The sequence below is a fragment of the Meriones unguiculatus genome, chromosome 1 (genome assembly GCF_030254825.1).
Source record: "Meriones unguiculatus strain TT.TT164.6M chromosome 1, Bangor_MerUng_6.1, whole genome shotgun sequence".
Classification (NCBI taxonomy): Eukaryota; Metazoa; Chordata; class Mammalia; order Rodentia; family Muridae; genus Meriones; species Meriones unguiculatus.
This window is the reverse complement of record NC_083349.1, coordinates 162,273,049-162,288,295: the sequence shown is the minus strand read 5'-3', so window position 1 is coordinate 162,288,295 and position 15,247 is coordinate 162,273,049. Positions and strand designations below refer to the sequence as shown.

General features: G+C 40.1%; 1 protein-coding gene across 1 annotated transcript in view; it reads right to left on the bottom strand.

Moving 5' to 3' along the window:
- Positions 1-15,247, bottom strand: part of Npsr1 (neuropeptide S receptor 1) — a 211,111-nt gene that overhangs the window by 154,241 nt on the left and 41,623 nt on the right. Inside the window, exon 2 of the mRNA XM_021661948.2 lies at positions 12,979-13,111. Within this exon, the coding sequence (XP_021517623.1) occupies positions 12,979-13,111 (133 nt within the window). The remainder of the gene's footprint in view (positions 1-12,978; positions 13,112-15,247) is intronic.

Sequence of the window (15,247 nt, the reverse complement as noted above, 5' to 3'; positions counted from 1 at the left end):
GGTTAAGATAAAAAATTCAAGTGACAACACATGCTGGAGAGGATGTAGAGAAAGGAGAACCCTCCTACATTGCTAGTGGGAGTGTAAACTTTTACAACCACTTTGGAAATCAATCTGGCACATCTCAGACAATTACAAATAGTGCTACCTCAAGATCCAGCCATACCACTCCTAGGCATATATCCAAAAGATGCTCAGGAGTATAACAGGACATTTGCTCAACCATGTTCATAGCAGCTTTATTTGTAATAGCCAGAAGTTAGAAACAACCCAGATGTCCCTCAGTTGAGGAATGGATACAGAAATTGTAGTACATTTACACAATGGAATACTACTCAGTAATTAAAAACAAGGAAATCATGAAATTTGCAGGCAAATGGTGGGACCTAGAAAAGATCATCTTGAATGAGGTATCCCAGAAGCAGAAAGACACACATAGTATATACTCACTTATAAGTTGATAGTAGACATATAATATAGGATAATTATACTAAAATCTGTACACCTAAAGAAGCTAACTAAGGGGGACCCCTGGGTAAGATGCCCAATCCACAAAAAGGCAAATGGGATAGACATTGGAAGAGGGTGAAAACAAAGAATAAGACAGGAGCCTACCACAGTGGGCCCCTGAAAGACTCTACCCAGCATGTTTTTAAAGTAGATGCTAAGACTCATAGCCAAACTTTGTGCAGAGTGCAGGGAATCTTAGGAAAGAAGGGGGAGTTAGAAAGACCTAGAGGGGACTAAAGCTCCACAAGAAGAGCAACAGAACCAAAATATCTGGGCGCAGGGTCTCTTTTTTGAAACTGATCCTCAAAACAAGGACAATGCATGGCAATAACCTAGAACCCCTGCTCAGATGTAGCCCATGGCAGCTCAGTCTCCAATTGGGTTTTCTAGTAATGGGAACAGGGGTTGTCTCTGACATGAACTCAGTGGCTGGCTGTTTGATCACCTCCCCCTCAGGGGTGGGGAGCAGCCTAACCAAGCCACAGAGCAAGACAATGCAGCCACTCCTGCTGAGACCTGATAGACTGGGATCAGAAGAAAGGGAAGGAAGACCTTCCCTATCCATAGTCTGGGGGAGAGGCATAGGAGGAGAACAGGGAGGGAAGGTGAGATTGGGTGGGGGTGAGAGAGGGGGCTACAGCTGGATACAAAGTATATAAATTGTAATAAATAAAAAATAAAAATAAATGAAAAAATGTTCATGAAAAAACAAGTTGGTGAACACTTTTATATATAACAGTTTATAGAAGAATGTGCTCTTTGAAGGAATAGTATCTCCAGTATCTTCAGGTAAATTTGCAACTGAAAATGTTTCCAGGCCTGAGCCTCCCCAAGTTTTGAGGAAGACAAAAGGAACAAACAAAACCATTTGCCTTTTAAAAAAATCCTAGCATGTTTTACAATGAATATCAATTCAAAGCTGAAAAAATTTTAAGGTATATTTCTACTTACCTTTGGTGAGTATGTCTTTATATATGTATGCCTTGTACATAGGGATGCCCACACTTCAGAAAAGGGCACTGAATGCCATGGAGCTGAAGTTACAGGAGGTCATGTGCCACCTGCTGTAAGTATTGGGGATGGAACAAGGCAATTCTGTGGGAGCAGCAAGTTCTCCAGCCTCTGAATCAGGAAAATTTCAAGTGTGTGAAAGTTATGTTCTGTGGCATTGGTACTTCCACAGCCTCTTCTCTAGGGCCTGTAGTAGTTGGTAAACAAGACTGAAACCTCAGAAGTGTCTTTCCAATCCCAAGCCTCTAATCCATAGAGAATATCCTGCTTCAGTAGGGGAGGTAACTAGAGACACGGGGGATAATGAAAGTCTGGTTGGATGATGGAGAGCCAGGAATCTGATGCAGCAAGAGAACATCGGTGTAATTTTATGACCCATACTCCCACCATGCTTCTCTTTCTAATAAGTCTCAGAAATTCCCTCCATCTAGAAGGAGATGATAAATCTGAAGCATGACATACATGTTTACAGAGAATATGCAGAGAAATGTCTCCAGTGAAACACGTTTAAGCAAATGAGTCCAAGCTCTGGAGGTCTGGAGTGTGCAGAAACTTCCTGCACCCTGCCCTCCATGAGTAGGTCTCTACCAGCCAGGCAAACCCTGACACTCACTGTGCAGCCTGGAAATCCAGCCAGCTTCTTGGCTATAGATATTTCAGTGGAGTCTTTGCACTTTCAAATTTTGAGATTTCTATATTTAGCTCTTACATCCTTCTGCCCCTACTTACACTTCTGCTCTATCTTGCATATACCCACTCATTTATTAAATATGTTGGCACCAGCCTTTCAGTTTTGCAACATCCACTTTCATCATCCTACTGTAACTCATGCACCCATGGATCACCTCCCTCCACCTCTGCATGTTGGAAAGCTGCAGCCTACAGTGAATGAGCTATCGGAATTGGAAGGAGTACCTGGGGTTGAATTTCTTGTCTCCCATTTTCTGTATGACCTACAGCAATTTCTCTTTGCGCTTTAGTTTCCCTCACTATAAATATAGGAGAAGGAGTGATGTGGGACAAATAACACCAAAACTGCTTGATAAAATCTTAAGTAATCAGATTATTTTATATCAAGGCATATGTGAAATGTTAAGCCACTTGGGCTAGCAATGGTCCCTACAAGAACCATAGGCCAACAAAGCTCCTGGAATCAGGCGTGAGAAACTCCCTCTAAAGTGTTGGTATGAGTAGTCTAAGTAATCACCAGAACAATACAAACTACTGTTGTAACCCTGGGTTGTCCTTCAGAGCTTGAGGATGGGTCTACAGATGAAGACACCACATACCTAGAACATGGATGATTCAATGACTTTTTTCAAGATTTTTCTGACCTGAAAGTTAATTTCCTGCAGTCTAGCTTCTATGGTTCCAGAAAGAACTACGCTAAGTGCAAAAATAAATAAATAAATAAATCCCACCTAACTGCAACACCGATGAGCCATGGCAATTATCTGAATGGGAAGATATGCATAAAGATGCAATTAGGAACACTCACATGTCAGTAGCAACCAACAGCTGTGTAATTGGACTTAAGACTCCCTCAACAGGAGATAAATCATGACCTTGTAGTGAGGTCATGACCTTAGGAAAGAATCTATTACTGCCACCTTGCTAGATCAACATAACCTCTTAATACACTCTAAATCTTATCCTTACATTCACAGATAAGTGTGACTACCACCCTTCATCAAAGAAGCACTTCTTTACGCCAAACGAAGACCAACACAGAAAATCACCCTGAACACAATTCAGATATGAAAAGATCGTGAGGAGCCCAGCCCCAACAATACATCAGTCTAGCATCTGTGGTTCAGGGTACATCATGGAAGAAGGGGTGGAAAGATCGGAAATGTCAGAATACTAGACAGTGTGCTGTGAAACCCTCTTTCTTAGAAATACGCTGGAATAATGGCAAGATCTGTGGGCTTGTTAATGTGGAAGAAGGAAAATTTTATGGGGTTCTACCCACCCCTAGACCAAGAACTACAGATACCTCATGACTTCTAGGAAAAGCAGAATTAGCCTTTCCCACACTCATTAGTACCTTCAGCTTCCAACACAGACTGGTCAGCCTTGAAACATATGTACACACCACCACCAACAGCAAAAAAAGGGCTTAGTAGGTTTTATACCTACACAGAGGGAGAGAGATACCCACATATACGTAACAATAATAATTAAAGGAAAAAAAAAGGCTATCAGCTTAAAGAGGGGGATTGCATGGGAGAGGTTCTTGATAGGGTACCTGGGAGGGATTGGAGAGAGGAAAGGGAGAGGGAAACTAATGAAACTATTTCAATTTAGTTATTTGAAAACTGGATTAAGTCAATGGTAGTCCACAGGACTACTGTGAGGCCTAAAGAAGATACTATGAACAAACTATGTAACATAGACCCTTATCCTAATCAAGAACTTTGTAGAGTCTAGCTTCTGCTACTGTGTCCTTGTTTGCTGTTTCTATGTCCTGCCACACCACCTCAGCACCTAGCCCACGTCTCATTGAATCCCACCAGCTCTCCAGTATGCATGTGAAAATCTTGCTTCCACAGCCTTACTTTCTTCTGGCTATCCTATCCAGGTGCCCTCACTAAAGCTACCTGATGGCTTTGTGGGTCTTCTTCTCTGGCCTTACTCTGCTTCACCTCACTTTTTAGCCTTGCCCTCCACAGTCCAGTACTAGTAGCTCACACTATAGAACAAGGTTAGTCACCATGGGCTCATGCCACCAGAAAAACCTGGTTGCAGAATAATTAAATACCTTATTTCAGAACTTGGAGGGTTTTCAGCAATCCCCTGACTGGAGGCTGAAGAACAGAAGTGCTCTGGTAAAGGCAAGGACTGCTTTTTTCTTGCTACAGGGCCTGTCTTCTAGGGCCTCTGTTCTCTCAAGCTGTTTTCTATCATATCTGACCATTTGTAATTCTCTGGTTCACATGGCTTTTCCCATTCCTAATAAAACTAACATCTGTGACCATTCCCCCAACTCTGATGTTGAAGCTCTATCCCCAAATATTGCTGTATTGAGGATGGCACCTTTACATAAACAATAAAGGTTAAATGAGGTGAGATAGGTACATTCTGGGGGGGGGGGGGTGAAGCCACAGAAGCTCAATGATCCCTTCTTTCCCTGTACTTATTCATAGTGAGATAAGACCATGCAGGGACACAAGAAATAGCCATTTGCAAGCCTGAAAGAGAGCCCTAATCAGAACCTGACCTTGGCGCTGGGCTTCTAGCGCCAGGATCACCACAAGAAGCAAACATTATTTAAACCATCTAGATTACAGTGCTTTTGTTATGGCAATCCATGCCGTAGTTTGGTTTTATTGTCGACTCAGTGTATACTAGTCATCCCCGAAGAAAGCCTCAATTAGGAATTGCCTAGATCAGATTGGCCCATGGGTATATCTTGGGGTGGACGGATGTTGATTATTAAATTTCATTCCACTGCAGGAGGTTCCCTTCCCTGAGAAGGTGGCCCTGGACTGTATAAGAAAGGCAGCTAAGCGTGAAGCAAACAAGCCAACAAGAAGCATTTATTCCTTGTTGTTTCTGCTTCTCAAGTTCCTGCTCTGACTTCCCTCAATGATGGACTGTTTCATCTGGTAAAGGAGAAGTAACCAGAGCAGCATTTGTTTGGGTGAGAACTGTCTCCCATAAGCTCAGGCAACTGAGCGCTTGGCCTCCAAGCAGATCTCCAGTTGCAGATCTCTCTAGGGAGGTTATGGAACTTTTGGGAGGTGGAGCCTTGCTGCAGGAATCACTTTACTGGGAGTGATCTTTGCATGTTTAAAGTCTTGTCCAATGTCTTAGTTAGGGGGTCTATTGCGGTGAAGAGACAACATGACTATGATAAGTCTTATCAAACAACAACAAAACAACCCAACCTTGCATTGAGGCTAGCTTACAATTCAGAGGTTTAATCCATTGTTATCATGGCTGGAAGCAGAGCAGGATGCAGGCAGACTTGGTGTTGGAGATTGCTGAGAGTTCAACATCTAGATCCACAGGCAGCAGGAAGAGACAGTCACACTAGGTCTGGCTTGAGCAGTTGAAACCTCAAAGCCCACATCCCAGGACACACTTCTTCCAACAAAACCACACCTAATTCAACAAGGCCACACCTCCTAATAATGCTACCCCTTGTGACTAAGCATTAAAATCTTTGAGTTTATGGGGGCCTTTCCTACTCAAACCACCACACCTGGACCCCTGATTCATGCTGTGGTTGAGGATGTGGGCTTTCAGCTTCCTGTTCCTATCATTGTGTCTTTCACTTACTGCCATGATAGACTCTCACCCCTCTGGACCAAAAGCCCAAATAAACCTTTCCTCCTGTAATTACCTTGCTCAATTTGTTTTCTCACCGTAACAGAGAAGTAGCTACAGCAGCTCCTTAAGTTAAAATATCCTGCTTGGTGCCAAAAGGGAATCCCCTGTAAATGACAGCTGCACTTTTGTGGACTTGCTCTTTGCAGGGACATTCTAACATCAGCACTTTTGAGTGAGAACAGCTCACCTGATGAGCTTAAACCAGAAGCCTCTGGTTTTACCTCCTCCTTGCAGGTCCAATGTTTCAGTGTTCTTTCCTTTATGGAAAGAAACCCACCACACACCCCTCCTCCATCCAGAAACCTACTGCTCAACAGATATGAGCCAGTCTGAGATTTTTTTTTCTCTTTAACCTAGATGGTCATGAAGCTTCCATTCATCTCAGTAGGAATCTTCCTTCTTATATATTTTATTTCTACTGCTAGGGTGACTGAGGTACAAAACGTTTCAGGTTTGTTTTGAAAATTACAATTAAAAACTCTGGAGAAATCTCACCATGGCATTGTCAATGTAGACAATACTTTGCTTTTTATTTTTTAATCCTCATATAAAGGATGTGCAAACTATTGAAAATATTAACCTTCTTCATTCCTCATAAACTGATCCAAACAGCTTAATGTTGGACTCAGGAACTGCAAATGAGATTTATGCTCTGTGAGCCAGACTTTTATAATGACATATAAAACTTTCAAATTCTTAATTTTATGTATCTTAATTATATATATATATATATATATATATATATATATATATGTATTAACAAATTACCCATAGCCCAAATATGTTCATCAGACATAGTGTGCATTTTGCTTGATCAGTGTAGCCTTTGAGAAAAATTGGATGGAAATGCCTTAGGCAGTGAGCTCACCTCCACTGTGACTGTCTCACACATTAAAATCTCTGGGTTGATCCCTGATGCCATCTGAGATGGAAACCTTTGCTCTGCATTGTGTGAAATGTTTTACAAATAAACTACATAGAAAATAATCCTGAGTGTATGTGTGATGAATTGTTTTAAGAGGAATATAGTTGTGAATTTAATAGCAAAGTTGTTGTTAAGTAGATCAGGCTTGGCACTAGAAGCTTTCTTATCTTCCTTGTGTTCTACTAAAGGAAATATCAAGATAAAGATAAGGGTACAAGATTTTCTTACAAACACAAGAACTGTGAATATATTAACATTTAATGCAACAATACAGTTTTCTTTTAGTTTGTTTCCTGTTGTTATCTTGGTCTATGGTGCTGTTGTTACAAATACCTGAAATGAAATAATTTGTGAAGAATGGAGACTTATTTCCTCACAGTCTAGAAGCTGAGACGTCTAAGATCAGGTGATGATAACTGGTCATATCCTTCTTGCTGCATCATTGTTAGTGACGGAATGAAAGAGAGATGGGAGAGAGAAAACTAACTCCTTTACTCTTGATAGAAAATCTACTTCCATGATAATATCATAATCCATTTGTGAAGGCTGAGCCAATGTAAGCCAGTCACTGCTGGAAGGTTCACATTGATGGCATTGGCCATTAATTAACACTGTGGACAAACAAAATCCACAACATTTCTCTCAGCTTTCAAAAGTAATTGTTCTTATCTCATGGGAAATACTTTCATTTCATCCCTACAAACCCACATTTAATGTAAACAGGTAGGACCTGGCTGTATCCTTTTGCTGCACGTCTGCCTGCAGCTGTGGACTTGAGCAGTCAATACAGGCAACATATTTCCAAAACATAATTGCGAGGAAGTCATCAATAGATATTCTGATTCCAAAATTAAGAAATGGGCAAAGAGAAATGAATAGAAACCCAAGTATGATCAACACCTAGTAATGAAAATCACATTACAACTAGAATAGTACAAAGTTTGGGGCCCAGTCTTGGGCAGCCCTGCCCTCTTGGGTGGAGAGTTGAATAGCTAACCTCATGCTTGGAATCTTCCATGCTGGGCTGTATACATACAGACCTACAGTTCTGGGACGAGTCCCTACTGATATGGCTTCACTGGGAACTAACCTAGTCTAGTTTTGCCTCTAACTCTGGGGTATTAGCTACTTTAATTATTTTACTTAGTCACCATATCTCGGACCTTGAATATTCCCATCAAGCCCAAATGCTGGTAAAGTGTTAACCCTTCACCTGTAGTCCTCTCAAGAATTAGCAGGATATTTAGGAATTAGAGTCTAGTAGAAGGAAGTTAGACCACTGGGCTTGTGCCCTTGAAGGGGACATTGGTATTTGTTTTCTTCTCTATCTCTCTTTGATCTGGCCATCAGGAGTTCAGCAGCATTTCTGTCTCATGTTCCCACCATAATTTTATGTCTCATCAAATATCCCAAAGGAAACCCAGCCCTGTCACAATGGATCAAAGTCTAAGACATTATAAGCCAGACTAGACATTTTCTTCTTCTAAGAGAACTGTGCATTTTGTCACCACAATGGCCAGATAACCAATACTGATTCGCTATGCTTTGCATTTCTCTTTTTGTATATTGCATTTAAGACATGCATTTAAGACATTTGTGAACAGATAATAGCTAGTAATATTTAAAATTTACTATGATGATCTTGTTATTTTGGCTTGACTACTTAGTCTGTATTCAATGCAAATGTTGATATAGTCAATATTACCTGGGCTAATAATTCTAATATTTTTAATCCCCTTTCTTAACTAACTTCCTTTAGAGTAAGTGTATATAAAACACATGAGCTAAGTAAAAATTTACATACATTTGCACACATTAAGGACTATATTTTACAATTCTTTTGGCTTAAAAATTATTTTTGTAGTATGGATTTTTTTACCCTCAAGTCTGAGCTCTTTTCATTACTGATGAATACCTTGTAGTAAAGTTTGAATGTTGTTCTAATTAGTATTGGTCATAGTATTGGTTATGAACTGACAAGGTCAAATTATTTGAAATAAGACATATAATATGCTCATATCTGGAACCATGAAGCTCACAATTCAAAATAATTCCAAAGGGTTTATTTTTTGGCCAGAAGATTTTTAAAGCATAAATGTGAATTCATATGTTTGCCAGTATGTTTCTCATTATAACTGACTCTGGTGTTATTTCTTTAGACAGAAACTTATTTTCTCTCTTTAAAAAAGCCTGGTATCTGTTATTTTTGAAAATAGAGTATCTAAATGGTATTCTCTGGTAGGAGTAAAAAATAAGGCAAATCATAAAATACAAATGAAACAAAGAAAAAGTTATAATTCTTTGACATAAGAAAATAGATATTTGGAAATAAAAGAAAGTTTTAAAACATAAAAATGAGACACAAGTTTGGAAAATAGAACTCTGAAATTATGGTGGCAGTTGACAGCTGTAAGAATGTAACATACACGATTTAAAAATTTTGCTTTTCAATGATATCATTATGTTTCTTAAAATCTTCACTAAAGTCTTTTCAGTGTGAAAATTCATGTTTCTGCAGGTAATCCCAAAGAAAACAAAAGAAGAGGTAGGTGTTCAGGTAGGATCTGCATGCAATAAAGTCAGTCACATGATGAGATGTCAATGAGAATGAGAGCCAGGGTTCAGAGGAGATAAGAAGGACCAGGAGAGACATGCAGCCAGAGATGAAAATAAAAGGTATTTAGAGCTACAGAAAATTAGAGGATCCATAGAGACCTCAGTAGGGGCTTCAAATCATATTTATATAAATTCTCAAGAATGGGGTTCCTCAGTGGTTCCTGCTTTTGTTGATGTCTTCCACCCTCCCTCATGTGTTCTTATGTTTGCTGCCAAAGGCTCTGAAGTCAAGGCTCCTTGCTTATGGGGTCCTTTCAATAGATTCTATAAGAGGTCACATGTTAGAACCCTGAGACTCAATCTTAGACTTCTGGAAATATTTCATTTGCTCAAAATTATTATTGTCATGATATATTACTGACATGACCCTGTAAAAGCATCAAGATATAAAAGCATTCTCTAAGACACTATGATAAATTAACACCAGGCAGTAAGACCAACAGTTGACAAATATGACCACAGGAAACAAAACAGTATCGGCATAGCAAAAGATGTCATCATTTGAATGAAGAGGTAGTCTACTGAATTGGGACAAAAACCTTCACAAGCTAAACACTTCACAGAGGATTAACAGCTAAAGCATACAAGGAATTAAAAAAAAATCAAACTTTAAGGAAACAATCAGTCTAACTACAAAATGGGGTATAGTACTAAGCAGAGTTCTAAAAATAAAAAATACAGGAAAAAGAGAAATAAAATAAAATGTAGTAGTTTGAATGAGATTTTCCCACAAATCTTGAGTATTTGAATAGTTGGTTCTCAGTTGGTGGTTGATTCCGAGGACTGAGAAGTGCAGTCTTCCTGGAGAAATTATGTCACTTATGAAGGGTGGAGTCGCTGTTGAAGTTTTAAAATACTCATGCTAGTTAAAATGTGTTCTTTTTTCTTCCTGTTTTGGTTTGAGATGTGAGCTATCCAGGTTCTGCCACCATGCCTCCACTCAACCAGCATGGTACCCTCTGGAACCATAGGGCAAAATATGCCTTTTCTCTCATTAGTTGCCTTGGTCATGGTCTCTTACAACAGCAAAAGAAAAGTAACCAATGCTTTTTTTGTTTTTTAAGTTCAAAATACATACCCATCACAGAAATAAAAATTAAAACTACTCTGAGATCTCATCCCACCCCAGCCAGAATGCCAATACAAACAAAAACAAACAAACAAAGAAACAAAAAACAGAAAAACTGCAACAAATGAAAGCTGAAAAGGGTAGGACACTTCTTAACTTCTGGTGGGAGTGAAAACTAGTGCAACTACTGTATAAACCAGTTTAGAGTTCCCTCAGAATGCTAGACACATATCTGTCACATGAGTCAGCTCTGCTGCTTTAGTATTATACCCAAAAGACTCTTACTACTGAGAAATGTGCTTTGCTTTTTTTTTTTTTTAATGTTCATGCTGCTCAAAAATAGCCAGGAACTGGAAACAACCTAGAAGTCTATCAACTGCTCAATAAATAATGAGATGTGGTTATATACACAATGGAATACGATTTAGGTGTTAACAAAATTGAAATTATGAAAATTTCAGATAAATGGTAGAACAGGAAACAATCACCCAAAATGAGATAACCAGATACAGAAGGACAATCATAACCTATTTGATATAGTATGTGGGTGTTAGCTCTTAAGCTGTGGATATGGATGTTATCTGGAATAATCATAGAGGTTAGGTTACTAGTAAGATGTCATGATGGAAAAGAGGATCTTTCAAGGAAGTGGAATCAGAGTACAGTGTTGTAGAAGAGGAGAGGGGAAATGGAACAGAAGGAATTAAATGGGGTGAGGGATGGGAGAGCAGAGCAGAGGAATAAATATGAAAAGCAACAACTAACATTAAAGGTCTTTTGAAAAAGCCACATGGAAACCTACCAGTAGGTAAGCTTCCTAAAATATCTACATTCTACATTTAAAAGATAGTTTAAATGGAATAACCTACCTACCACATTTTGCACAGAGACCCAAAATGGTCAACATGAAAAGAATAAAAAAATTCAGGGTGCTCATCCGTCTATGGAATGTCTATATCTCACCCAACCTCAAGGCTTGGGAATCTTTTAAGAAGAGGAAGTAGAAAAAATTTAAGTGTCATAGGCAATGGACTTCAAGAAAGGCAGTTGCACATATGAACATACAGTGATTCTAACAACATGCAAAAGACTTGCACACATTCAGGCCAGAAAAAAAATAATCTTAGCACGAAGGGGAAGGTGAGTACAAAGCCTCATCTCTAGTTGAGGAGCATTTGATAGCTCCTTTGACAGACAGTGTTCTTCAATGATGTGACCCCCTAATAAATTGACTCTACTCTAGGGCATGGCAACACCTTAAGAGGCTGACTAACGCAAACTGGAATCAATGAGTTTTAAGAAAGATAGAAAAAGAGAAGCAGAAACAAAAAAGGGAGACAAAGAGAGATGATCAAGATGATATGGATTATATTAATACATAATATATGTGTGTGGGGAAAGAGAGGGAGGGGAGAGAAACAGAGTTGGATAAAACAAAGTTGGGTTGGCAAGGAGGTGCTGGAGTAGTTGGAGAAGGGAGTGAATATGGTTAAAATAAATTGTATGAATTTTTCAAAGATTAATTGAAGCATTATTAAAGACATACATGCATATAGACATAAATACTATCTCTTTAAGAAAAAAGAGATAGTATTTTAGCTTTGTGGCTCAAGCTAAATCTCCATGCAGTCTACTGCCATCACTGCAGTTGAGGCAGTAAGAAGCACATGGTGAGAATGTTGAGGTGTGCCAGGCCTCCTGCGGGCATTTACCATCTTTCCTGTTAGCACATAATTTTTCCTGTAATTTGATCCAAATTAAACAACTGTGAAATCTATCTTGCTAGATCCAGGTCTGGTTTCTATGGACTTGTTCTGAGCCTCACTTGGCTCTCTCTCTTTCTCTCTCTCTCTCTCCTTCCTGTGAAACAGTGCTCTCTCCCTCACTGATCTTTCCTATCTCTTTGAAACAGACATGCTACCCCTGTGGCCTCTATCTGAGGGATCTTTCTTTTTAGTGAGTTTCTTTCTCAACGTATTTCTCCCTTTCCTTTCCAGATGTGCTGTGTTCACACTTCTGCACAGGACATTCCCAACGCTGATATTAGAGCTTCCAAATCCTGAATATCAACTATTTACATGCTACCTCCAGCAGAGGTGTTCTATCATTTGTATTTTGAAAGCCATATCTGTAGACTTTAATCTGCAAAGGACCAGAGATGTCAATTTTATCATTAAATATAGATCATTGAGGTCGATTTCCTAGGATACTTTTAAAAATGGGATGGTAAGATAAAACGACCTTCGCATACTAGGGAGGCTATTGTGTATAGGAAAGAGGAAGCTCCACAGATCTTTTATAGAGATGCTGAAAGTGCCATTTTCATGGTGGTCACATAAGAAGCTGTTTTCATAATGGAATCTTATGGACATATAAATGTGCTAAACTTGTTAGAGGAAATATTCAAGGTTGGCTTTCATATCCCTATAGAAGTTATTACCAGACTTTCTAAGGTTAATGGAATTTTGCATCCAGCATTCTTCTCTTCTGCTGGCATTGTATAGTTACTTACCTGTGATGGCCAACTGAGTCACAAAGAAGGTCATTCTGGACTTTCTTTTCCTTCTCCACGTAGAGAACAGCACAACAGAGTTTCCAACAATGGTGAAGACAAACAGGACCCACAGGGTTATCAGCTGTTCTGTCTGCAAGACACAGAGAAGCTTGAAACAGGCACCCGTGCTTGGCACTGGAATGTGTTTTTATGGATCTTTACTCTCTGCCCCTCCCCCGCCCAGAGGTACTCTGACTCCTTTACATGAGCAGTGGAATAAATTGATGCAAACAGAAATTCTTCTTCTTTGGACCAGTAATTTTAACTTCATATGAGAGGTCAGGGTGTACAAAAGAGCACTACAGCCACAAAGACATGAAAAGCACATCTTTAATGATGATAAGATAGATAAATAACCAAACTCTTCAACTGGTGAACTATTGTGTAGCTATTAAAGCTGACTTGAGGGGGGACTCCCAGATGGTGGCGACCAGGGCTCACCATTTCTGAAGGGCAGAAGATCTGAAACTCCAAAACTGGTGAGTAGATGGGTGGCTGAAGCCAGAGCATTGACTTTGAGGCTTCCCAGGCTAGAAGGGACAACCCATGAGCTGGGACAGATTAGATCCAGGCCTCACTCCCACCCCATGACCGTCTCGGGGGAGGGGGGTCTGAGAGTGGCAAACTATCAACCCCCTGCACTTTCTCTTGCACCTTCCCTGGCTCAAGCAGCAGGGACAACAGCTGCTGCAGCAGAGGGGAGAGTATAACCCAGGAGGGGGGCTCTTTATTCTAAAGGCCAAATAGGGGATCCAAATCTGAGAGTCTAAAACTGTGGGCTCTCTGGGCTTACTGCATATGCCTGCAAGTGAGTTCACAGGCCCTCTGTGCTTTCCTCACAAGCCTGCTAGTGAGAGCAAGCGGCCCTCTGTGCTTCCCAAACAGACCTGCAAGTGAGTGCTTCTGTGACAAAGTGCTACAGAGCCCCAGATCAGGGGTACGGGAGAGGGGTCCTTCAGACATCAGATCACTCCTACCTACACCTCCCCTGCTATGGAAAACTTAGGGATCTCTGGTACAGCTTTTTCAACATTGAAGCCCCTTTCTGTGGGTCTCCCCCTGGAGTCCAGCCAAACAACTCCTGGAGACAAGATGGTGCAGCCCAGACAGATCTGAGCACTTGGAGCACAATTTGAGACAGGCCTGTGGGCCACTGAGCCATTCAGGACACCTGCACATACATACTGCACCTGTGAATAATGCTTGCACCACAACCTGCACTTGGGTTTCTCTCTTTCATTTCACCCTTCCAGCCAGGCACATCTCCACACACACTCCTGTACTTGCATGCTTACACCTGCGAACTTCCTCCCTTAGCTACATCTGAAACACCAACAGTCACTCTCAAACTGATGGACCTCTCTCATCTTCTTGAAGAATACTCCAGACTCCAGAGACAGACGGACCCAATCTCCAGGCTCCAGGAACAAACAGCAAAGGCTACTAAGTATCAGATGGCTAGAAGCAGGCACAAGAACACATCTAACAAAAATCAGGACACCATGGCTTCACCAACAACCCCCAAAAATCAATGGATATGCTAATTCATCAAAAACACAGGAAAATTATCTCAAATCTATGCTTATCGCATTATTAGAGGCACATAAAGAGGAAACAAACAAAACTCTCAAAGAAATACAGGCAATCATAGCCACACAAATAGAGACACAAAAAGTAGAAAAGAATAAAAAAATAAATAGAGGCCATCATGGAAAAACAGGAATACACATTCAAACAGATGAAGGAAATGGTGCAAAACATGAAAACAGAATTGGAATCAATAAAGAAAACACAAACAGAAAAAACCCTGGAGCTGGAGAACTTACAGAAAAGATCAGGAACCACAAAGGTAAGCATCACCAACAGAATACAAGAGATGGAAGAGATAATCTCAAGTGTGGAAGATACCATTGCAGAAATTGACACATCTCTTAAAGAAAAAAAAATAAATTTGGAAAAATCCCAAACACAAAACATCCAAGAAACCAAAACCATGAAAAGACAAAATCTAAAATAATAGGAATAGATAAAAAAGAAGATTCCAGGCTCCAAGGTCCAGAAAATATTTTCAAGAAAATAATAGAAGAAAATTTTCCCAACTCAAAGAAAGAGATGTCAGGCTGGAGAGATGGCTCAGTGGTTAAGAGCACTTGGTTGCTCTTCCTGTGGTTCCCAGCAACCACATGGTGGCTCATAACTATCTATATTAAGATCTGATACCCTCCTC